This window comes from Hemiscyllium ocellatum, chromosome 3, assembly GCF_020745735.1.
Source record: "Hemiscyllium ocellatum isolate sHemOce1 chromosome 3, sHemOce1.pat.X.cur, whole genome shotgun sequence".
In the NCBI taxonomy this organism is placed as follows: domain Eukaryota; kingdom Metazoa; phylum Chordata; class Chondrichthyes; order Orectolobiformes; family Hemiscylliidae; genus Hemiscyllium; species Hemiscyllium ocellatum.
The window spans coordinates 10,015,050-10,041,606 of NC_083403.1; the positions used below are offsets into that span (position 1 = coordinate 10,015,050).

At 41.0% G+C, this 26,557-nt stretch overlaps 1 protein-coding gene across 2 annotated transcripts in view; it reads right to left on the reverse strand.

Annotated features, from left to right (window-relative positions):
- Positions 1–26,557, reverse strand: part of LOC132830459 (cullin-9) — a 193,471-nt gene that overhangs the window by 55,373 nt on the left and 111,541 nt on the right. For both annotated transcript variants that reach the window (XM_060848204.1, XM_060848195.1), the window contains exons 19-25: positions 24,226–24,359; positions 21,779–21,964; positions 14,866–14,993; positions 13,000–13,182; positions 8,802–8,959; positions 7,368–7,569; positions 4,585–4,756 (exon numbers count right to left, since the gene is read on the reverse strand). In XM_060848204.1, coding sequence (XP_060704187.1) covers positions 4,585–4,756; positions 7,368–7,569; positions 8,802–8,959; positions 13,000–13,182; positions 14,866–14,993; positions 21,779–21,964; positions 24,226–24,359 — 1,163 coding nt within the window. The remainder of the gene's footprint in view (positions 1–4,584; positions 4,757–7,367; positions 7,570–8,801; positions 8,960–12,999; positions 13,183–14,865; positions 14,994–21,778; positions 21,965–24,225; positions 24,360–26,557) is intronic.

Here is a 26,557-nt window from a genome sequence, read left to right on the forward strand (position 1 = left end):
CTCCTATCTTCGATATTTTATGCCCGTTTTCTCCTTAGCTCCACTTCACCAGTGTCTGATCTCCCCACAGCCCCTTTCACCATGGTATGATGGATAAGGACACCCCGATCACTTCCTTTTATTGTTCTCCACACCCATCTGCCTTCTATGTCCAGCATTCCAAATCCTCCCCTCAAAAAATAGTTCAACAAATTCACTTATAACCATTCTTTCCAAAATCCAGCTATCTAACTTGTGGCTTTCCATTTGCTGCAACATTTCAGAATCTAATAATTTGCTTAATCACAGCTTTAATGACCTTGTCCACAAAACAAAAGACATAGGAGTAGAATTAGGCCATTTGGCCTATCAAGTATTCGAATAGTGGAGATCATGGTTGATTTATATCACAATGCCATTCTCTTGTCTTCTCCCTGTAACCCTCTATTCCCTTACTAATTAGAAACCTATCCGTCTTAAATACATTAAATAACTTGGCTTTCGGAGTCTTGTGCCGTACAGTGTTCTGCAGATTCACTACCCCTGACTGAAGCGATTCCCCATCTCAGTTCTAAAGGGTTGTCCTTCACTTGAGGCCATTCACTCAGGTCCTAGTCTTTCCTACCAATAGAAACATCTTCACGTCCACTCTATCCAAATTTCAGAATATTGACAGATTTTAACAAGATTGCTCCCTCATCATTTGAAACTCCATTGAGAACAGACTCCTGACAAAATCACGGTGGTATTTGATGGTATTATTGCTAAATCATTAATCCAGAGATGCAGGTAATGTTCTGGGCACCTGGGGCAAAATCCCATGAAGGCAGAGACTGAAACGAATTTAATAAAAATCCAGAATTAAAAAGTCCACTACTGACCATTAAACCATTGCCAAGTCCATTAGGTCCATGGGAGAAGCAAACTGCCATCCTTACCAAGTCTGGTCTGTGTGAGATTTAGACCCACAGCACTGTAAGTGACCTATAACTACCCTGTGGTCAATTAGAAATAGGCAATAAATGGCTGTCTAGCTAGTAACACCTACGTTAATTTAAAACTCATGCCTTGGTCATATTTTCATTGTCCTCAATATCCAGATTTAAACAGATAAGGCAGAAAATAGGCATAGCCATTCACCACAAAATCTACATTATTTAAAATACTACAGGATCAACCTGGAATGCAACCTGCCTTTTCTCCACTGCAAGGCACCATGTTAAAATACTTCAGCACGATCCTCTCCATCTTCAGCCCCAACAGCAAGTGCAAGGATTCGTGGATTTGTAGAACCATTAAGTCAAGTTCATCTGATCAGGTGCTTCGGCTTTTCCTAAGCTTTTCCTAGCCCACCAGCCAAATTTCCTCCCAAGGTCTCCACTGCCTTAGGCCTGAATTACCATCACTCACTTTTTTCTCCTCTTTCCCCTCATGCCCTCTCCAAGTTCATCTTGACCATGAGGCTTAACTCCTGTTTTCTCAGAATTATTCCCAGTAAATTAATCCTGAAGTCCATGAGTGTTGAAATTATAACCTGTTCTCTCTCTCAGTTGCTGTCCCTCTTTCCAGCTTCATCTCGGTCTCCTTTTAAAAAAAAAACACCAAGATAACCTCCCACTGTAAACTGTCGACACATCTCGCCTCACTTTCCACTCCCAAGGCTACGGTCTCTCAAATTTGTCTCTCGCTTGGAATTCCATAAATCCCTCTAATCAGGTTTCAAAACCTCTCTCATTGCCAAAACAGATCTTACCAAAATCACAAATGACATTCTTTGTGACTGTGACAAAGGTAAACTATTTCATTGCGCCCTTGTCAACATATCTACAGGACCTGACAACGGTGGCCATGTTTTCATCTAGTGGCTCTTTTTATAGGACAGTTGGGTAGGACCACATTCTTCTGGTCCCATGTTGATCTAAACTTAGTCAGAGCACTACCTCTGCAATGTCTGTCTTCCCGACTGCTGCACCATTATATCACAAGGGGTCACGGCAGAGTAAATGTTCCTTTGGCACTGGGTAATCGGAAATCATCATCCTTACTCCTGACTTTAAACGCTTCCTTAGCTACTGACTCCAAACCCGTCGCTGGCAACAAACATATTAAACCAGGCTCCTGACAATGGGTTGCTGATGACCACATATTCACACCATCACTACGATGGGTTATTTCCAAATCAGTCACATCACCTCTGCCTCAGCTCATCCACTAGTGAAATCCTCATTTGTGTCTTTGTTACCTCTAGAGTGAACTGCTACAAAGCACACTTGGGTCATTTCCCACATCCAACCTTCTGTAAACTTTGCCATCCAGAACTCAGCTTGCACGAAGGCTCACTCACCATCAGTCTCTATCCTTGCAGATTAATTTCTAGTCAAGAAATGTCTTGATTTGAAAATTCTCTTCACGTGGCCCTGTCATGTTCGCCCCCGTGTTATCTCCAGTCCATCCAACTCCTGAGATATATGTGCTCATCCAATACAGCCTCTTGAGCATCCTGAAGTTTTAAATCACCCCATCTGAAGGGCTTTGGCACTAAACGACAAATTTCCTCCCCAAAAACCTCCTTTCGACCTATCAGGACATGATTTAAAAGCTACAGCAATGCTACCAGGGTTTGTAAATTGCAGTTATGAAGAACAATTGGATAGGTTAGGGCTGATTTCGTCAAAAAGGGAGGCTGAGGGGTGACTTAATCAAGGTGTATACAATAATAGGGCAACATGATTGCTCAGTGATCAGCACTGTGCCTCACAGCACTGGGGACCCAGGTTTAAGTCCACCTCAGGCGACCATCTGTGTGGAGTTTGCACGTTTTCCCCATGTCTGCGTGGGTTTCTTCCAGGTGCTCCAGTTTCCCCCCTCAGTTCAAAGATGTGCAGTTTAGATGGATTAGCCATGCTAAATTGCCCATAGTGTTCAAGGACATGCAGCACAGTAACTTGCAGGGCAACAGATCAAGCATTGGAAAGTGGGATCAGAATGGGTTTATTCAGCCAACAAAGACGCTGTGGGTTGAATGACCTCTTTCTTGCTCTGACATTTCTATATTGTTCTACCTTTAGACCATCTGCCCTCATTGTCTTACACAGGTTGGTATCTAATTTTATAACTCCGATCCAAAGGATCTTACAGCATTTTATTACATTAAAGGTACACAAATATATGTTGCTTCTTCTTGCCTCCCTTTTCCTACCTATCTTAAAAAACATAGGTCTGACAAACGGTCACTAACCTGAAACATTAGCTATGGCTCGCTACAGATATTAATAAACATGTAGGGCATTTCCAATATTTTCTAATAGTTTGCTCTTGTAAAGGAACAATAGAGCAGCTTTTACTGGGAAACAAAAGGTCGCAGCAGGGATATCAAATTGGGTCCTCAATGGATATATCCTCTGATGCATGCTCCAAATGGGGAGGTACATGTTGGCTGAATGATCTGCCAGGAATAAGCAACAGAAGCAGACACAGGGGAAGCCAGGGGACAGGGCTGGAATGGAGGTCACAAGATAAGCTGAAACCAATTTGAATTTCAGTTCACAAAGTCTGAAATCAACTCATTTGGTCATAATTGTTTCAAAAGGACAGGGATGACATCTATGAATCATCATGCAGTTGTGCAACACAAGTCCGACAAAGCTTGCAAAATAAATATGCCATCTACCATACTTTATTTGGTGCATCCCAAAGTAAAGCAGCTGAATAGGTTTTTATCCACGACAGGGATTTAATTACGGCTTTGATACAATTTCATTAAGCAAAGACACCATGGAACATCTCACCTTCACTCAACATGGCACGGTGGCACAGTGGTTAGCACTGCTGCCTCACAGCGCCAGAGACCCGGGTCAATTCCCGCCTCAGTTTGGAGTTTGCACATTCTCCCTGTATCTGTGTGGATTTCCTCCCACAGTCTAAAAATGTGCAGGTTATGTGAATTGGCCATGCTAAATTGCCCATAGTGTTAGGTGAAGGGGTAAGTGTAGGGGAATGGGTCTGGGTGGGTTGTGCTTCAGCGGGTCGGTGTGGACTTGTTGGGCCAAAGGGCCTGTTTCCACACTAAGTAATCTAATCTAATCTAATCTAACCTAACACAATCTTTGACAAGATAAATTCAAGTGTATTAATTCATGGAGTCTTCAATTCAAACCTCTCTCACCCTGTGGTACTGCTTCACTGATATCACAGTTTACCAACAAAACTGAGGTTGTGCAAACTGTAAAAGCTAAAACCCATGGTCATCTCAATGAGCACCTAACGGGTTTCATTCTAAGATTTGGCACACCACTTGAGACTGCATAAACAGGCACTTATTCAGCACAGAAAATCCTGACATAATGCAACAAACTATTAAAGTCAGTTTACAATTAGTACTGAATTTGTGGGCTCTTTAAAAGTAATTCCATCCCCCTGTCATGCAAATGTTTCCTTTTTAGTCACCTTTGTCATAACTCTCTTATCAGACAACAATGTAACTACTTCTGTCTCTGGACAGCAGTTCGCATTCATTTGGCTTAAATTGTTGTACTAGAACGTTCATTTCTTCTCCTTTGCTCTAAGCACAAAGACAACAGTTTTCAATTCGATTCAAATACTAACTAATAGTGTAGAAGTCCGAGAACTCCTCCAGGAAATTGCTGAGGGCAGATGGGAAGAATGCTCTCGGATTATCATGATAACAGAGAAAAGATATGGACCAACAGCGTGGAGAAAGCACAAGGACTTTCAAATCGGTTTCTTCTGCTGTTGTAGGCGGCTGGTCTTCCATCATCTGCGCAAGATAAAGCTCACTGTCAAACTCATGAATGTACAAATGCAAAGTCATTGTTGTTCATCATCTTTAAAATACTAAAAGGCTTTTCACTGAAGCATTATCTTGGCAGCACTGATGCCTCGCTGGTTCGATTCCAGCCTCAGGTGACTATCTATGTGGAGTTTGCACATTCTCCCCTTTTCTGCGTGAGTTTCCTCTGGGTGCTCTGGTTTCCTTCCACAATCCAAAGATGTGCAGGTTAGGTGAATTGGCCATGCTAAATTTCCCCAGAGTGTTCAGGGATGGGAAGGTTAGGTGCACTAGTCAGGAATAAATATAGGGTAGGGGAATGGGTCTGCGTGGGTTACTCTTCAAAGGATTAGTGTGGACTTGTTGGGCCAAAGGGCCTGTTTCCACACTGTAGAGATTCTAATTCTAAAATTGGACAGAGAACTACGTAATGACATATTACATAAATTACACAGTGGTGGCATTGGTACCTTACAGACCTCCTCCTATTCCATCCGCATCATCTCAGCCTGAAAGCATTCTTTCTATTTCTTTCTCATGCCCATGGGAGCTAGGAGTGAAATGCAGCCACTAATGGACTGTGTTATGAAGTTGAAGGCCTGTACTGTACCTTTAAGAGAGACTGAATACTATTCTGAACCGAGAGATTACAAGAACCTGTGTACATGACTAGATGGCAGTCCCAGATTGTACTGGAAAATGGAAAATATGTAACATATGACTGTGAAATGGGTACCTGAGATTTGGGTGCTGTTTTGACAACAATTCGAATTTAACCAGTTTAAATTATGTCCCAGGACACTAACGCCCAATGAAGTTTGAATTTATTGTTTGGCCAGTATCAAACCAATGAGACAATCTGATGTTGGGGGGTATATAATGTGGGCATTTTGAACACTGGTCGGGGAGCAACTGCCATTGAGAGAGAAATATCTGGAGAGCTAACATCCTGCTCTCCAAGAAATTAGGGAACACTCTCTATCAAAGGTACCTTTTCATATGAAACATACGCGCAGTAAAAAGACAGACAAAAACCCAGGGAGATCAGCAGCCGGAAGAAGAAAGACACAGATGACAACAGCAGTCATGTGGTTTTGAAATTAAGTTGATGTAATTTTAGTAAGTACCTTATTAGAACAGCATATACTTACAGATATGGAGGCAGATAATAAGGCGTTAAGAGAAAGGAGGGCTTAGAATTGTGACCAGTTGTTCATGTTCATTTTTAGAGTTTAAAAAATAGATATTTTGTTCAAATAGCGAAATTTGAGAGTTCTCTGTCAATCGTATTTTAACAGATTACGAGGCGAGGTGAGCTTTTCTGGGTGTTGGGTTTAATTAACACAGAGGGGTTCAACGCTGTGTTGTAACAGTTGGCTGTCTCATGCAGGAGGGCAGTAGCCATGAACTGCATAGAAAACACTACATCTGGAAGTAAATACCTGTTGTTTTCAAAATTAAGATATCCTTTACGTGCATCACTTGAGTATTGTAATCTGGGTCAAGTTTGTGATTACTAAACCATTTTAACGAAGTCTCACAACCAAAAAACTCTGAGAACTACGAATCTAGCTTCCTTGTGAAAACATCAAATCTTTATGAATCACAGAATCCCTACAAGTGTGCAGAGAGATCATTTGGTCCCTCAAGTCAGCACTGACCCTCCAAAAAGCATGCCACCCACATCCAAACATAACATCCACGCCACCTCAACCCCAAAACATTTAGCTTGGTCCATCTACCTGAGTTACACAGAGGCATAGAGATCTTCAGCATGGAAACAGACCCTTCGGCCCAAGCTGTTGATGCCTCCCAGTTTGCACAACTAGACCCATTTGTTTGCATTTGGGCCATATGCCTCTACACCTATGGTATCCATATGCCTGTATAAATGTTGCTTAAAATGACAAAATTATATTCACTTTCACCACTACCTCTGGCAATCAATTCCAGAGGCTCACTATCCGCTGTGTGAAAAAATTGCCCCCCGCCCGCACCCTTTTGTATCTCTCCTCTCTCTGAGGCTGACCATTTTCCACTCCTTTGTCTAACTGTTGTTCTCTCTCTTTGGGCTCTATTCACACCCATCATTTACACCTTTTGCCCTCCCCCAACCTGTCTTCTGCATAAAAAACAACTTTTTCTTCGCCACCATCAGTTTGGAGAACTTTGGATTCTGGGAGGAAACCCCATGCAGACATGGGAAGAACATGCAAACTCCATACAGGTCATCCAAGGCTAGAACCGTTTGCCTGAAACTTAGTTTAGTGTGTGAATTTCTTCACCAGAAGCAGAGTTCAGACATTTCAGATCTCTGTTGGATTTATCAGTAATTATCTTGATTAAGGATGCTCCACAACTGAACTATTCCAGCTAATTCATAATTCAAGAAAGGCTGAATCTGCTACTTTGTATAGGAAAAGGCTCAAACTGTTGAAAGTTTTCAAGTAACTGAAGTCTCTCAGTTCACAGTTTTCCATTAAAAAAATTCACAAGACCAAGGAGTAGATTGAACTCCCACAGATTTATGTGAAGGGACTAAAGGTGCTGCAACTCCATCCTGCCTTTGTGCTAATGTAAGTGGACATCATCTACTCACTTCGTCATCCACATCCTCCAGTTTCTTGTCAAGTTGTTGCAACCTGTAAAGGTGGAATTCCTGTTGCAGCTCATCTGACGCAGTTAGATTCTTCAGCATCTGTTGAGGGTATCTGCTGGGGAAACAGGTCCCAATGTGATCGATCACAGCTCGCTCTAACCACACTTTACCCTGGCCCAAAAGGCGATCCGCCAGATAGTATCTGCCAACAAGGAAGAGTTCAGAGAAAACAGCAACAAAAAGTTTATTTCAAGATATTTCCATTCATAACGTGCTGCTGATTACAACTAGAGAGAAGTAAAGTGATGATGAGCTGCTTTCGTGAAGCCATAATTCTATTGAATGGTGGAGTAGGTTGATGAGGGCCAAATGTCTTACTCCTGTTGCTACTTGGTATGGTCTTACAACAATGAGGTAGGGAGGGGGTACTGCATCTTCAGTATTAATGGAGCTACACTCATCTAATCACTGAAAAGTATTCCATAACACTTCTGATTCATACTGAGACAAAATATTTAAGCTCAAATTTACTCTGGCAATCACTGCCTTCAAGACAATGCTCCAGATGAGCTTCTAATCAATCATGACCCCCGGGATGTTTTGTGTGTTTTTAATTTGTGTGTGTGTGTGTGTGTGTGTGTGTGTGTGTGTGTGGGGGGGGGGGGTGCACTTTGGGGGCATTACTGATTCATGGGAGGTGGGCAGTTCTGACTATGCCAGCATTTGCTGCCATTCCTTAATTTTTTTTCAACCAACTGGTTTGTTAAGAATCAATGACATTGCTATGTCTCAAGTCACATGAAGAACTGACCACCTAGGGATGGCAGATTTCCTTCCTTAAATCGTATCAGTAAACCAAAATGTAGTTTAAAAATACAGTTGATTATAGTTTTATATTCCAGACTTTATTAACTGATTTCAAATTCCACCAGCTGCTTTCGTAGGATTTGAAGCCATCTCTCCAGGACATGGATGTGGAAGTGCCAGTGTTGGACTGGGATGGACAAAGCCAGAAGTCACAGACACCAAGTTATGTTCAAAAGATCTATGAAATCACAGGCTTTTAAAGCGCTGCTCCTTCATCAAGTGAAGTCTCCTCCTGTTGAAGTATAACCCGGTGTCGTGCATCTTCTGACTTTCTCCAGGATATTAGCCTACACTTCTGGATTAGCATAATTTCCTCTCAATAGTAACAGCAACCCTGCTAAACGTCATAGAAAGTGGCTGTGCTCTCATTTTGGAGATAACCATTGTTCTTCATTGCTACTTAATAGAAAATTGGTTGTCGCCTCGGTATTGCTGCTTGTGGCTGATTTCTCTCGGGGATTACAAACGGAGCTTGGAAATCAGGACTTATCAAACCATTAGGAACTTGAACCAATAGCTAAGATATTACCTTCCTCTTTATCACCATTTATGTAAACATTCTCTTACCTGTAGAAATGTTCAAACATGTTAGCGAGCTCAAGTCCAGAGAGGAACAGCATCGGCTCCAGGAACTGCTGCAGTTGGTTTAGTGTTTCCACTTTACTTGTGCTCATTTCGCTTTCTTGGATACGTTGATCAATGTACTGAGCAAACCGTTCACTGACCTGAAGGACAGGGGTATATTTAACTCATTCCATTATGACAAGGTTTTCAACAACAAAACACACTCATGTGCCCTTCTTATCTTCATCGTCATTTTTCCTAATGTTCTCTTCCAGACCACCTTCTGTCTGGCACACTGTCCTGACCACAATTCTCAATAATGAAGAGGCACCAGTGTTGGACTGAGGTGGACAAAGTTAAAATTCACCCAACACCAAGTTATAATCAATCAGGTTTATTTGGAAGTACTAGCTTTCGGAGTGCTGCTCCTTCGGGTGGTTTGTACGATGAACAATTTAACAATGAATTCTCAATCAACTAATCTCTTGGCCAAATATCTAACATTGGGGATGGACCCCTTTCCTTATGTAATGTTGTCGCTCTCCGCCTCTTTGAAAAGTGCCATCAATTCCTTCCTCCAAAAGGCTGATCAACCATCAAGGTCGGTCACCTTGCAAACTACCACCATCTCTAGAAACATTTTCTTCTACAAATTAGAAATTCGTAACTATATTTAGATTGGAATTATAAATTAGAATTTCTACTTGTAACATGGCTGTACAAAGGCATTATTTTCTTCCACCACTGACCACCCATCTCCAGTAATCACAATTCAGTAATTCCTGTATTTCAAATTAGACCACGTTTCTTCACTGCGTCCATCTGCATTCAGGCCTTACTGCAGGATCATTTTGAAATGTATAGACAACCAACCCAACATCACACCCCCTCTCACACCCCAGCAACAAACCTGTCTACTTTTCACAACTGCATATTACCCTGTCAATACCTCTCTTCCACCACCCTCAACTTCAACATGTGTAAGGACACTTTCGCCACCAAGTTTGAGACAATCTGATCAGTTTCCTCCATCCCACTAGCCCATTCAGTCAACCTCCCTCTAAAAATCTCCAATACTCTTGCTAAGATCTACCACCACTGAACTGCTGATAATCCAACATCCCCTCCTAGTGCCTGTGTTTGGTGACATGATTGATGGTCTTTGTCTTCAGACTCGATGGACATTGCACTCTCAATAATCAAACCTTGACCCCTTAGTTCTTAGGAAATAATCCCCCATCTCCAAAATCCATCTTCTCTTCAGAGTTTTTGAACATGTCATCCAGACACCCAATCTCCAAAGCCCACAGCCAGCTTTGCAAAAGCTCCATGTTTTAAACCCTCCAATCAGCTTTCCACATCTGACACTGCATCCAAATAACTCAAAGACATTCTATGTGGGAACAAATGAATAAATCAAACCTTTCATTTTTTAAACTGGTCAGCAGCTGTTGGTAGGACTGACCACACCAATCCTGACAACACAAGGGGAGAATGTGAATACTTCAGTAGGATACCATGTAGTCAGGGAGACTGAGGAACTGATAAGTTATTTAATTGGCCAAGAAGTTGGCAAAAGGTGTATCATGTGGGAAAATGCAAAGTTGGTCATTTTGAAAGGGAGAACAAGAGAATGGAGTAAAACTGCTGGAAAGCTGCAACACACAGGAACCTGTGCGCATAAAACACAGAAGGTTGGCATACAAGAGTAGCAGGTAATCAAGAAAGTTAATGGAATATTGGCCCTTATTTCAAGGGGGTTGCTGATTTAGAGTAGGGAAGTCTTACTTCAAGTGTGTAAGGTGTTGGCGAGAGCACATCTGCAAGTCTGAGAGCTGCTTTAGTCCCCTAGCTGAAAGAAAGATAAAATTTCATTGGAGGCAGTTCAGAGAAAGTTCACTTGGATGATCCCTGGAATAGAGGAATTGTCTCTTGTGCAAAGGCTAAGCAGGTCGGGACGGTACCCATTAGAGTTCAGAAGAATAAGAGCTAATCTCACTCAAAAATAAAGGATGCTTAAGGGGCTTGACAGGGTAAACACTGAGAGGATGTGTCCCTTCATGAGTGTGTCTAGGACCAGAAGGCACTGTCTCAGAACAAAGGGACATCAATTTAAGGCAGAGATGAGGAGGAATTGTCTTCTCAGAGTTGAGTGTCTTTGGGAGTTCTTGCCAAAGAGAGCTGTAAAGGCAGAGTCCTTGTGTATATTTCAGGTTAAATAGCTGGATTCTTCATCAGGAGGGGAAGGAAGGGTGAAAGGGAAAGGGTAGGAAAGTGGAATAAGGGATGCCGGACCAGCCACGACCGGATTGAAGGGGCTGAACCATCTACTTCTGTTTCTATTTCCTATGGTTGTATGGTTCGAGGCATCTCCTTGTGTGGAGTACAACATTGAGTGGAAGGGAATGATCCTGTTCTTGGGATCCAATGAATACCAACGATATAGCTTGGACAAAGAAAGGTTCTTCTTAGAATGCTTGAGCATAAAAGGACTAAATTATAAAAGCAGAACCAGGAAAGTAGTAACTTTGCACATGAGAAAATTGGAGCAGGGTAAGAAAGATGCGAGGACTGAGTCTGTTTCACGATTGGTGTAAGAGAAATAGGGTGCCAATCAAGTCCTGAATGCTGTTGAGCTTCTTCAGTGTTCCTGCAGTCATCTGGGAGAGTGGGGAGTATCCCATAACACTCTTGTCTCGAGCCTTATGGATGGAAGACAGACTTGGGAAGTGAATGGAACATATTTGGAAAAGACAGAAAAATAGTAAAGGAGCGGGACAGCTCTTTTAACAGGGGATGAGGAAAGTATCAGGGTGAGAAATAATTGTCTCAAAGTTGTAGGATTCGGGGGGGGGGGGGGGGCGGGGGGGGGAGGTATTCATGAAATAGAAAAGAAAAATGCCATTGGTGGGGTAGTTTAAGATGCCGTATAAAAAATTGTAGAAAAGGAAAAAGTTAATGACTTTGTGGTTACAGCATTGGCCAGTACAGAAATTGTTTCACAAACAGGAAACAATCTAAAAATTAAAGAGTTATTTTCAGGATAGCACCAACGGAAGGCTGTATTTATTCATTTACAGCATATGGGCATCACTGGTGAGACATTAATTATCCAAATTTAACTGTCGTTGAGAAGGTGGAGGTGAGCTGCCTTCTTGAAACACGGCAGTCCATTTGCTGTAGTTAAATCCATAAGACTATTGGCACAAGGATGAAGCCTCAAATATTTACAAACTGTATTAATGAGCTAAATAAAGGGACCAAGCGTACTGCAGTCAAATTTGCGGACAATAAAAAGAGAGACGGAAAAGCAAGTAGGGAGGAGGATACAAGAAGTGCAAAGGGCTAGAGACAGGTTAAATGAATAGATTAAAATCAGACAGACGAAGTATACCATCAGCAATGTGACTATCCTTTAATAGAAGTAGAAACATAATATTTTATTTAAATGGGGAGAGATAACTTAATGTTGTGGTGCAGAGGAACTTGGGTATCCTCATCGATGAAATGTAAAATGTTCGCAAGCTGAAACAGTCTGATGAGGAAAGCAAATGCAATGTTAGCTTTTACTGCAAGAATGGAATACAACTGTTTTGAAAGTTTACTACAACTGCACAGAGTGTTGGTGAATCAACTCATGCTGTTGATAGTTTTCTTTTTGTCTTACTTAAAGACACATTTGCCATTGAATTCGTTTAAGAAAGGTTCACTGTGATTCATGAGGTGAACAGGTTGTCTTATGCAGAAAGGTTCAGCTAGTTGTGCCTACGTACATTGGACATTACAAGAATGAGAAGTAACAAGATTCTGAGGGGATAATGCTGAGAGGAAGCCCTTATAGAATGGAACATAGGGGGCATGGTTTCAAAACAAGGGAAAAGGAGGAGGAATTTATTGTGTCTGTGGATTCTCTGCCCAAAAGAGCATTGGAGCCTGGGTCATTGAATAGATTCACTACCAAATTAGACAGAATTTGATTGACAAAGAGAATCAAGAGTTTGCTGGAAAGTGGAGTTAATTTTTATGATTTTTGAGAACAGACCAGGATCTAGAGGGGGAAATTGCTCCTACTGCTATTTCTTACTTTCTTTGATTCTGCTTGTACCCAGAGTTTGAATATCACATGGCCTCAGGTAATATAAGATGGGCAGACTGTAGTTGGAGTTATTCAGTCAGGTCAGCTGGTCATATTTTCACTTACATGCATGGCAGTGAGGTGGGATAGCTGAAGCAGAGCTGCTGAGAAGCCCTTGCGCAGTGCTAATACAAAGGCCGTTTGCTGGCCAAACAGTTCCTCCATGGCATTCTTCAACTTTAGGTACATGTCCCTGTAATGTTTGACAAAATCAGGAGAATTCCATGCTCCATCCAGGAATCGTTTGACCTGAAAGTACAGTCAGAACAAATGATAACTCTAACATGGTCAGTTTTACAGATGAAGGGCTTATGCTCGAAATGTCGAATTCCCTATTCCTGAGATGCTGCCTAACCTGCTGTGCTTTAACCAGCAACACATTTTCAGCTGTGATCTCCAGCATCTGCAGACCTCATTTTTTACTTTACATTATTTTTGCAATGTTTTAAAATGACTGCATCTGAGGCTCAATGTCTAAGCTAAATACTTTAGGCATGGGGTCAATGAGTAAAACTAAGTAAATTTCTGCAACTGAGAACTCAAGTGTTAACTCTTCCACTAATATTACAAATTTCAGCAACACTCCATGAAATGAACCATTCCGTATGTTATTGGTTAAGTGTTTCAAATCTTACTTTTCAATACACAAATAATCAACCAACATGTTCATCCTGTCCTCAGTGAGGTGGGGTACAGTAACGCTAAAGTGATCAAACTGCTTGCACATTACGATTCCAATATTCAATGTTAACATGGAGTAAAAGGGATGACTGTCCTCATGAATAATGCCCCATGGTAGGATTCTGCATATGATCTGGGCAAGCACTGCAATTCAGTATCAGAAATATCCTGCTAAGAAAATATGAAACTTAAGCTACATCTACTCCAGGACTTTGGGTGGATAGTAACAAGTACAGGCCCTTTGTTCAAACAGCACAGTTCCCCTGGTGATTCACCAACAATCCTCCAATAACTAACACTCTCATTATCTCATTGCTGTTGACAGATCTGTTGTATCCAAATACTCACGGCACTTCAGAATAATTCAGATGACAAGAAGCAGAACCAAATGGAGACTGATCCAATCTTAAACCAATTAGAAAGGAATACTGCCTCAATGTCAATTAATTAAATTACATCATCCCATCATGCCCTGGGTTGTGGTGTGAAAAAATGTTAACAAACAGCAGCTTTCAGTAACCACAGTATACACCAAATGTGAAACTGATGTCTAAAGAGCCTGCTGACCCAATCAGAAGCAGGAGACCAGAGTCTATGTATTGACTAGGAAGCAAGGATCATAACATACCATAATGTCACTACCTTGCATTCTTAAGTTTTAGTTTATAACAGAAGTAAAGTTTCCTGAGTTACCTCAGCACAGTAACACATAGCAGGGTGCCACTATTAAAGTTTGTATATCACTTCAACACAAACATGAAAAGCTGTGTTTTAAGTAGTTTGTAACAGGTTATTATTTCATATACTCAAATGACATGTATGACAAAGTATTCAATCCAGTCCACAATGTAATCAATCTGCCCCAACCCCACACACAACTACCTTCTCACCCCTTCCAAAGCCTCTCAGCCACACCCAACCATATACTTCCACTCATGCCGTCTCTTCACACTCAACTCCATTCCCACTTGCTTCTTTTCCACTCACTCCCTCTTCAGTCACCCATCAGGACCACAGTTCACTGTAGAAGGACACGCGCAGGTAGAAGGAGATCAACAGCTACAGCAGGTTTGGCCTCCTCGTCTCCCAAACACGGACAGTAAAAAAGCAAGTCGGAATTGGCAGTGAATTAAAAGGAGGAAGGGCACCCGAGGCCAGGCAGATGAAAAGCAGCACATTAAAACATGAAACTGCATGATCTGAAAGTCAGAATTCCACCAAGCCGAGGAAATTCCTTATCCCTGCACTTGCCTGTTGCTGTACGATTCCATGCCAACACTGTGCTATTCCAGATATGCTGCTGGGCTTGCTCACCATCTGCCCTTTCACAGATCCAGAGCTGCTGCTGCTGCTGCTGTCTTTTGATTTGTTTTTGCCGTCTGTAAAGCAAACACAACATGTATGACTGTCTGAATGCAGCAAACTTCCAGTCCTCATTTTCAAATTCCACTTTCAAACGAATGCACTAAACAGCTTCAAGGCAACAAGACCACCTCCACGTTGAGAATGATATTCAATCCCATACAGCACAGCCCTTTTAATCACAACCTGAGTTTGTGCACTCTGTCATATGTAGCAACCAGTAAACAGCAATTCAGCCAATTCATCACATCTTAAAATCAGAATGTCTGTCAATTAGCAATCAGTTACGGGGCCAGAATCTCAGAATAGCTAGTGAAGAGGTGATAATTCAACCTATCATGTCTACAACAGCTCTCCAAATGAGCATCACCACTTAAGACAACAGACAATTAGGTGCAGGGGTAGGCCATTCTGCCCTTCGAGCCTGTGCCACCATTCAATATGATCATGGCTGATCATCCTTAATCAGTATTCTGTTCCTGCCTTGTCTCCATAACCCTTGATTCCACAATCCTTGAGAGCTCTATCCAACTCTTTCTTAAATGAATCCAGAGACTGGGCCTCCACTGCCCTCTGGGGCAAAGCATTCCACACAGCACCACTCTCTGGGTGAAGACGTTTCTCCTCATCTCTGTCCTAAATGGGCTACCCCGTATTTTTAAGCTGTGTCCTCTGGTTCGGCACTCACCCAGCAGCGGAAACATGTTTCCTGCCTCCAGAGTGTCCAATCCTTTAATAATCTTAAGTCTCCCTGTAACACTAAACATTGATTCTAATCAAATAATCAACCAATACTCTCTTGAATAGCTGAATTAAAGCTAGCTGCATCACACTTGCAACCAATATATTTCAGACCCTTGCTTGTTGTGAGAAACAGTTTCACATCCTAGTTGCTTCTATTGCAATTTATGTTAAATCTGTGCCCTCTCATTCTTAATCCATTTAACAGTGGGAACTGTTTCTCCCCATCTACTTTGTCCATACTCTATTTTGAAAAATAATATTCAAACTCTTAGCCTTCTCCTTTCAAAGGGAAACATCCTGAAACCTCTTGTTTCTTGCACATAACATTCACATAACTTGTTTCCTGAAGTAGGGAGCAGAGAACTGGAACAATACTCCCGTTGAGACAACTGGTGCCATCTACATGTTCAGCATCATCTCCTTGCTCTTATACTTTATGCTCCATTAACTGCTCCCTCTCCCTGTCCTGCTATTCTGAATGAACTTCTACATCCAGTCCTGTTACCACACAATGTGCAGAGTACTACCCTTTATATTATACTGTGTCTCCATGTTCTAAAAGAAAAATCACCTCGCGAATTCTCCTTGTTGAACTTCATCTGCCATCTATTGACCCACTCTACTAACTCAATGACTTTGTGGTTCTACATTGTCATCAGTTTACATTTTCAAGTTTTGTATCATGTGCAATTTTTGCACCTGCTCCCTGTACACAAAGGCCTTGATCATTAATGCTCATCAGGAAAAGCAAAAACCTCCCTTTCAGCCCCAAAATATTCATTAACTATCAATTATTTCCTATCAATCTTTTATATCCAAGTTACTACTTTCCCTTCTATTCCATGAGCTCTAACTTTACTCATGTTAGCAACAAACACTTGAGAACCCCATGTACACCACATTGACAACATCACCCTCATCAACCGTGTGTTACCACTTTAAAAAACTCCAGCAAGCAACGTGAACAGTTTTCCCTTCAGAAATCATGCTGGCTCCCCTTAATTTACACACGTCCATGTAACAGAGTAACTTTTAATTCTATCCTGATTTATCGTTTCTGGACGTTTCCTCAAAGTTAAACTACCTGATCTGTAATTGCTGGGTTTACTCCAGAGTCCTCTGGCAGCTCTCTGGGTCTAAGGAAGACTAACAGTTATGGTCAGAGTCTCTGCAATTTATGGTCTCATTTCCTTCAATAGCTTTTGATGCATTTCATGCAGTTCCTGCACCTTGTGCAAGTTAAACAGCTGTTGCAATACCGCATCTATTCGAGTAAAATTCGACCCCCTTTTCTTGGGCAAAAAAACCCTGGAATTTTCCATTTATCTTGTGTAAACTTTGACTCTAGTTCTTCGCAGATAACAGACCAACATTTGAGAATCATGGTTATTATCCTGTATGTAACTGTTACAACGAGGACATTTTCTTCATGCCATTATGTGATTTGATGTACAATTCACACAAATTTGGTGCAAAAGAGTTGGGTGACATTAACCTCGTGGAATAGTCATACTCCTAGTTGAGGTTTTGAAATGTCTTCATTTTATGAAAAAAAATGCCCTCCAGAACAGACACAAAGCATACAGCAGCATTAATTTACGGCCCAAGTCATTGAAGTTGAAAAGATGACAAATAACTGGGCAGCAGGAAGAGAATGTTGTGTTTCAAAGAAACTTGAGAGACTGGAGAAAGATATCAAACTAACTTCAGACAATGTTAAATCAAATGTGAGCCAGGGAGAAACCTTGCAACTGGACACAACTGAAAAGAGCTGCTGAGAGGGTACTTGAAAATCATCAAAATGGAAAATGTGTTAGTCTGAAACAGCATCCAAATCCACGCATGAATCAAATCAAAGAAGGGCGGAATTTTGGATTTTAAGGCAAGTGCAGGATGTGCACAAGGTTCATGAGAAGTCATGACTTAGTCCTTTGGCAGAGAACTAAGATTGCACAAAAGTTACCTGAGGTTACAATGGGATCTTGACCAGATGGGCCAATGGGCTGAGGAGTGGCAGATGGAGTTTAATTCAGATAAATGTGAGGTGCTGCATTTTGGGAAAGCAAATCAGAGCAGGACTTGTACACTTAATGGTAAGGTCCTGGGGAATGTTGCTGAACAAAGAGACCTTGGAGTGCAGGTTCATAGTTCCTCAAAAGTAGAGTCGCACGTAGATAAGATACTGGAGGAGGCATTTGGTACGCTTTCCTTTATTGGTCTGAGCATTGAGTAGAGGAGTTGGGAGGTCATGTTGCTGTACAGGACATTGGTCAGGCCACTGTTGGAATACTGCGTGCAATTCTGGTCTCCTCTCTATCAGTAGTTGCGAAATCATGAGGGGCATGGATAGGATAAATAGACGTCTTTTCCCTGGGGTGGGGGAGTTCAGAACTAGAGGGCATAGGTTTAGGGTGAGAGGGGAAAGATATAAAAGGGATCTAAAGAGCAACTTTTTCATGCAGAGGGTGGTATGTGTATGGAATGAGCTGGCAGAGGAAGTGTGGAGGCTGGTACTATTGCAACATTTAAAAGACATCTGGATGAGTTTATGAATAGGAAGGGTTTAGAAGAATAAAGGCCAAGTGCTGGCAAATGGGACTAGAATAGGTTAGGATATCTGGTTGGCATGGAGGAGTCAGACTGAATGGTCTGTTTCCGTGCTGTACATCTCTATGACTAAGACTCAAAGTGGTGAACTAGAAGATATTAAGTTTAACCAGTTTATAATAAAAAAAATCATAAGAAACACTACAAGTTATAAGCATTGGAAACATAGGCATTTTGTCCATTACTCTCGACACAGAATCGAACCGTAAACCAAAAAGGAGAAAGAAAAAATATGGTGAGAACCATTAGCCATGAGAAAAGTAGGTTTACTTTAGTTCTTTCTTGTATGGCTGACGGCACCAAGTTAAAACCAATGGCTGCCTTTAACAGAAAAGCTTTGCCAAAGGAGAAATTTCCAAAAGGAACAGTTCTCCACAAAGCTGGATGGATGTAGAAAATGGATAAAGGAAGTTTGGAATTTATGACTTGGTGGACTATGCAAGGAAAAGAGTTTACTTGTCTGGAACCAGTTTAGATAATATCTGATAATATCAGATTGATATTATCTGTTGATAATATCTGATCACAGAACACCAACGTAGCTGTAATTCTTGGTGGACTTACATGTGCTTTGCAACCAATAGATGTTGGCATCAATAAGCCATTTAAGGACATGATTGAGAATGAACTGGAATAATTGGGTGTGAGATGAAGAAAAGAAATTACATAAAAGGAGGCAGCCCCATCACTGCCACTGATCTGTGAACGAATTGTTGATTCATGGGAGGAAATAAAAGCTGACACTACTTTCAAATCATTCAAGAACTATGGAATTTCAAATGCATTGAACGAAAACAGTGGACGATTATCTATCGGTTGACACAGAAGATGATCACAAGGTTTGTAGCTCAGGTTGAGGTTTAGGGTGTAGGTTTGCTCGCTGAGCTGTAGGTTTGATATCCAAACGTTTCATTACCTGGCTAGGTAACACCATCAGTGGCGACCTCCAAGTGAAGCAAACCTGTTGTCTCCTGCTTTCTATTTATATCTTTCTCCTGGATGGGGTTCCTGGGGTTTGTGATGATGTCATTTCCTGTTCGTTTTCTGAGGGGTTGATAGATGGTATCTAGATCTATGTTGTGGTTGGAGTGCCAGGCTTCTAGGAATTCTCTAGCATGTCTTTGCTTAGCCTGTCCCAGGATAGATGTGTTGTCCCAGTCGAAATGGTTTTTCTCACCTGTGTGTAGGGCTATGAGGGAGAGGGCGTGGTGTCTTTTTGTGGCTAGCTGGTGTTCATGTATCCTGGTGGCTAACTTTCTTCCTGTTTGTCCTACGTGGTGTTTGTGACATTCCTTGCATGGAATTTTATAGATGACGTTGGTTTTGTCCATGGGTTGTACTGGGTATTTTAAGGTTGTTAGTTTTTGTTTGAGTGCATTGGTGGGTTTGTGTGCTACTAGAATTCCGAGGGTTCTCAGTAGTCTGGCTGTCATTTCTGAAACTTCTTTGATGTATGGTAAGGTGGGTAGGGTTTCTGGCTGTGTTTTATCGGCTTGTTGTGGTTTGTTCTTGAGGAATCTGCGCAATGTGTTTTCTGAGAATCCAATCCTCTTGAATATGTCGTACAGGTGGTTCTCCTCTGTTTTTCGAAGTTCGTCTGTGCTGCAGTGTGTGGTGGCTCATTGGAATAGTGTTTGATACAGCTTCGTTTGTGTGTTGGGATGGTTGCTGGTGTAGTTGAGTATTTGGTCAGTGTTTGTCGGTTTTCTGTATACACAGGTTTATAATTCTCCCTTGTCCTTTCTTTCTACTGTGACATCCAGAAATGCAAGTTTGTTGTCAATTTCTTCCTCCTTGGTGAACTTTATGCCTGTGAGGGTGTTGTTGATGATGTTAAATGTCTCTTCTATCTTGTTGATGATGTGCTACTTTTAACTTTGGACAGCAAAGATGAAGAGGATCTATGCAATATCATTCATCCTGATGATTACGAAGCTTTATTTGGCGCCGAACGTGTTGAAGTGTGATTTTGCAGGATTTTAATGAAATTAAACATGTCAAATAAAGATGTAACATGTAATTGTGATTTAAAGCCTTAAGTTTCTACTTCACTTTGTGCATGTTTAAATACAAACTTATTGAATCACATTTGCTTCTGTTGTCTTTATCTGGTAATTACTGTAATTTTTTTTTATTTAGAGATCAATTGGGCTCTGTTAATGATATAGTACTTTGGACTACAGCATGAATTTCAGCCCTCTAAGGTAGTGGCTGTGTAACATAGGCAACCTTAAAGTCTAAAAAATTTGACTTTTACATGAGTACAGAATGGTAATTACTAATAACTGTGGAGAAATCATACAACTTAGATAAAATTAATGACGATTACTGGTTATTCCAAAGCACTTTCAAGCCAATGAAGTACTTTCCCAGAGTAATCATTGTTGCGTGAACGAAACAGGTCAGCCAATTTGCACAAAGCAACCTTCCACAGTATGACAGCAATTAGCTCACCAGCTTGAGAAATCTTAACGAGGGGGAAATATTCGGATCATAAGACGTAGAAGCAGTAGGCCCTTCAGTCAATCAACTCTGCTCTGCCATTCCATGGGATTGTGGGTAATCGGATAATTTTCAATTCCACTTTCCTGCCTTTTCCCTATAACCTAGATTCCCTTTTACTGATTAAAAATGTCTGTCTCAGCCTTAACTATACTTAATAACCCAACCTTTACAATCTGTTGTGGCAAGATTTCCACAAATTCACTATCTGAATAAAAAAATCGCCCTCATCTATCTTAAATGAGTGACTCCTCCTTATTCTGAGAAGTCGTCCTTTGTCCAACCTAAATAAGAAAGGCTAAACAAACACTTTACATCCAACTCAGGATCTGGTATGTTTCAATAAAAGCTCCTCTCATTCTTCTAAACTCCAACAAGCTCAAGCTGAACCTACACAAACCGGCCACGTCAGAATACAAACTGGTAATAAGCAGGCAATTCCAGAGCATCTGCTGCTTGACAGATCTGTCGGTGACCTCTTCCATCACTTAATGACCCTTAATCAACATAGCAACAATGTTTCCTTCAGAATACTCTGAGCCAGAAAGCTTAACTTGCTGGTCTAAAAATATAAATGTGACATGTCTTACAAGATAAATTTGTTAAGAGTGAGAGGTATTCAAATTCTGCTCCACAAGGTAAATGTGATAGCAGTATTTTTGGCACAAACCCCATTTCACACATGACTTTAGTGACAGTGGATAAATGGAGGTACTGCAGAGTGGGGCAATGCTGGTACTTGGATGAATAACATAGTAAGGAATGCTCACTGTGAGAGCACTTCAAAATAATCTAATTACATGACACACTTAGGGTCACAGGAGAAGTGAGAAAGGACAACATTAGTGCAAGTCTACTCTTTCTTACACCATATTTCAGTTTGTATTAAGTTCAGTGAACCTCATGAATACATAATATACACGGTTTTATTTACGATCAGTACCCTTACCAGGTTTAGTGGCTGGCTTTATGTCTTCCATTTCCATCCGACTGGTATCTACATGAACCAGAAGATGGCAGAGACGCCGAACTCTGGAATTAAAGATGGTAGTTCTGCCTTTGCCCCGCTTTGAGACTTCTGAATTCTCCAGATATTCGGTCAGCAGCCAGGATAATGGGCTAGGATTAGTGTTGTCTAAAGCAAGACAAAATGACACCACAGAGCTTTGAAACAAACATACAAGACAACAACTTAGAGTTAAGTGTTCTGCTAAATTTTTGCCATTCAGAAAACCATGTTGTCACAAAGTGTATTCAATGCATATAATGGGAGAGGGAGAAAAAAAATACTAACCTGGAAATGAATTGGGATATGTGGGAGGTGAGGCAGGACAAGCAGTGAAGATGGTTATCTAAGATTACAAAGCAATCTTGGTCAACTGGCTGAACAGTGATAGATGGAGTTTAATTTGGATAAATGTGAGGTGCATTTTTGTTAAACAAACAAAGGTAAGACTTAAAATTTGGGCTTTGGGTAGTGCTTTAGAACCGGTGAGCTCAGGTACATAATTGTTTAAAAACTTCCTTCACATATAGATAGGGTGTTTAAGAAGGCGTTGAACATGCTTGCCTTCATCTCTCAAACATTTGAGTAAATGAGCTGGGATGCCATGTTGAGGCTGCAAAGAACATTGGTGAGGCCTGTTCTGGAGTAGTGTGTGCAGTTTCTGGATACACTGTTACAGGAAGGATATTATTAAATTGGAGAGAGTTCAGAAGAGATTTGTCAGAATGCTGCCAGGAATGGAGGGTCTGAATTATAAGGAGAGGCTCGGAAGTTTTTCACTGCAGTGGAGGAGGTTGAGAAGTGACCTTATAGAGGTTCATAAAATCATGAGGGGCATAGATAAGGTGAAAGACAGGTGTCCTTTTCCTTGGGTGGAGGATTTCAAGACAAGGGGGCATATTTTTAAGGTGACAGGAGAAAGATTTACAAAAGACACAAGGCGCAATTTTTTTTTTGGAAAGAGTGGCTCATGTGTGGAATGAACTTCCAGAGGAAATAGTGGATGCAGATACAGCTACAACATTTAAAAGACATTTGGATTAGTACATGAATAAGAAATATCCGGACGGATATGGGTCAAGCACAGGCAAGTGGGACTAGTTTAGCTTGGGATTATGGTTGGCGTGGGCTGGTTGAATCGAAGGATCCGTTTCCGTGCTCTATGACTCTAAACAAGGCCATACATGATGAACGATTGGACCCTGGGAAGCAGAGGGATTTTGTTGTGCATATCCACTGGTCCCTTACGATAGCTAATAATATGCTTGAAGACGAATGTGCGATACTTGCCTCTATTAGCCAAAGCACAGAGTTTAAGAGCAGGAAGGTATTTTTGAAGCTTCATAAAACTTGGCTCAGTTACTGCTAGAGGAGTGATTAGAGCAGGGATGTAACAGCACTGGACAGGGTGCAGAGGAAGTTTATCAGAATCAAAAACAGAAACTGATGGAAAAGCTTAGCAGATCTAGCAACATCGATGGAGAGAAATCAGTTATCAATTGAGGTTACCGGATCTAAAATGTTAACTCTGATTTCACTCCACAGATACTGCCATACCTGCTGAATTTTTCAGCAATTTCTATTTTTGTCTCCGATTTACAGCATCCACAGTTCTTTGAGTTTACCAGAATGGCATTTGGGCTGGAGAGTTTTAGGTATAGAGAGAGTTTGGACAGATTGAGGTTGTTTACCTTGGGGCAAAGGAGATTCAGAAGGGTCATGACTGAGATGCATAAAATTATAAATAGCATGGATAGGAATGATAGTAACCTTTTCCTTTCATGAAGGGATAGACAACCAGAAGTGTGGATTGAAACCAAGAGTTGGGGACTTAGAGGGAATCTGAGGAAACTTTTCACCCAGAGGGTGATAGGAATCTCAAACTCACTACACGCAATGGTGACAGAGCAAAAACCCTCAGAATAGTTTTGTAGTATTTATATGCATAATTGCAATGTCAAGACATACACAGCTGTGGGCCAAGGGCCTGAAAACAAGATTACAATAGTTATATGCTTGTTTTTGAGTGCACAGACTTGGTGGGCCAAAGGACGTTTTTCTGTGCTGTAGACCTCTACAACTAGAAAGTTCAGAGGAACAGAGACATCTTGCAGTGCTTATCCACAGATCCCTTAAAGCAGCAGGACAAGTTAGTAGAGTAGTTAAGGCAGTACATGGTAGGCTTGCCTTTATCAGTTGTGGAACAGATAATAGCCAATAATGTTACTACTGCATAACCAGATATGTTCTCACTTCACATTTACAATTATCAATGTTCATTACCAGTAAACGTTCTGAGCACAAGAGTAGCAAAAGAAAATTTAGAGACATTGCTTATAAGTTCATATGCTATAAAGCTCTGATGCATAACCTCAGTTTATGAGACATACCCAAAGCTGTGATACTGAATACAATGGGATTGATTAAAGCCTCCCAACAAGTTCGTCCTAACGCTTCAGCTGCCTCTGCATCTGGAAGGAAACGGTCAGCAAACATCTGCTCATGACGTAAAGCATTGTTTAACCTGCAAAAAAAAAAACAAAAGTAATCACTTTCCATGCATCCTTCACAAATACTCCTGATAGATTAAAGGTATTTTCAGAAGGTATCACTTAAGATTACACTAACTTTTATTATTCTGTGACAAATCATTGGTTTATACCCTTTTATGAAGCTAAGTAGGTGAAAATCTTCAATGAATTTGGAAGAAAGATGATGCACACCTCCTAGGGGAAAAACACTTTTGATTGGTCCTTTGAATTTTGTCCAGTGCTAATAAATAAGGAAAGCTCTCTCTCCAGAGTCATATACTGTGGAAACAGACCCTTTGGTCCAACTCATCCGTACCAACCGTGTTTTCCAAACTAAACTACTCCTATTTGCCTACGTGTGGCCCATAGCCCTATGAAACCTTCCTACCCACGTACGTGCCCAAATGTAATTTAAATATTGTAACTGTATCTGCATCTACCACTTCCTCTGGCAGTTCATCCCACATACAAACCACCGCATGAAAATGTTGCCCTTCACGTTCCTTTTAAATCTTTCTTCTCCTCACCTAAATTATGCTCTGTAGCAGTGTGGTTGACTCTTAATTGTCCCTCATGATTTTATAAACTACTATAAGGTTTCATAAACCTCAATCTCCCAGGCTTCAGTGAAAAAATCCCAGCCTATCCAGCCTCCTCTTCTAACCCAAACCCTCCAGTCCTGGTAACATTCTAGTAAACCTTTTCTGAACCCTCTCGATTTAATAATATCCTTCCTGTAGAAGGGCAACCAGAATTGTACACGGTTCAGAAGTGGCTTCATTAATGTCCTGTAGAACCTCAATATGATGCCCCTACTCCTATACTCAACCGTACAAGAAAAGAAGGCAAGCATACTAAATGCCTTCTTCACCACCCTGTCTACCTATGATGCAACTTTCAAAGAACTATGTACCTGAACCCCAAGGTCCCTCTATATGACAGCACTACCCAGGGCCTAAACACTAATTGCATAAGTTCTGCCTTTGTTCATTTTACCAAAATGCAATTCATGGCACTTATCCCAATTAAACTCCACCTGCCACTCCTTGGCTCATTGGCCCAATTGATCATGATCTCTTTTTAATCTTGGATAACTTTCTAACAAGCTTAAGTTCACTGCATTATTTTCACTTAATCTTTGTGAGGTATCTTGATCTAACTAGTGCTTTTGATTTCTTTTAAAAGAAAAAGTAAGAGCTTAACTCAGAACGTTCCTTCAAGCTCCAATAATGCCACATTCCTTTCAAATGCTTGCATGAACAACCAAAGATTTCAATAACTGTCCACTGGACGATTAGGTACAGGTAATAAGTGCTAGCCTAGCTGGTAATGTCCTCATCCCAGGAATGAATTAATAACATTAAATAAAAAGAAACTGGCTTATCTATAAAATTATAAAAACCCCTGTTTGATTCATGGAACCTACTTCCAACATCTTTTCAGGGGAGTTCCAACACACTCAACCCTCAGGAGAAAAAAAATCAGCTCACCTGTTTGAAATGGGTGACGCTTGAGTGTTTAAAGTGTGACCAACATTCCCTTAAAGCCCCATGGTTGACTGGGTGTGCAGTTGCTGACATTCCACACAAGGCAGTCAGTGTACCAATGTGGATTGCAGCATTGACTTCGAAGGCCCGGACTGAATGAAAATTAGAGGGAACCCTAACAGCAACTGAGTTCGAGATTCTCCCAAAAGAGAAAATATCCTCTCCACATCTACCCATCAAAAAAAACTTCACGATCTGCAATGCTGCAATCACGTCACCTCTAACTCTTCCAAACTGTCAGCATCAGCAACAGAACTGCTCCTGTGTCTTACAACATAATTTTAGTTTACTTCCTTGACTACAAGAATAAGGTCTCTCCCACTGAAATAAAATTTTCACAACCTGCTAGCAGTTTGATTTGCTCTACAATTAATTGAAACAGATCTGGATGGAACTAAATCTATCCCAACCACCCTTAGGGTGACTGATTTTTGTGTTTTAAATCTCCCCTCCAATCATTTTACCAATCACTTTAAATGTATTCTCCCTACTGACCTTTCTGCCATGGTAGGTAGGCCCTTCCCATTAACTCCATCCAAATCCTCACTATTTCATATCTCAATCCAATCTCCTCTCATTTGCCTCAATCCAAATCTGATACAAGGTGGGTGATTCATATATATTTTAATATCATTCATTTTTCG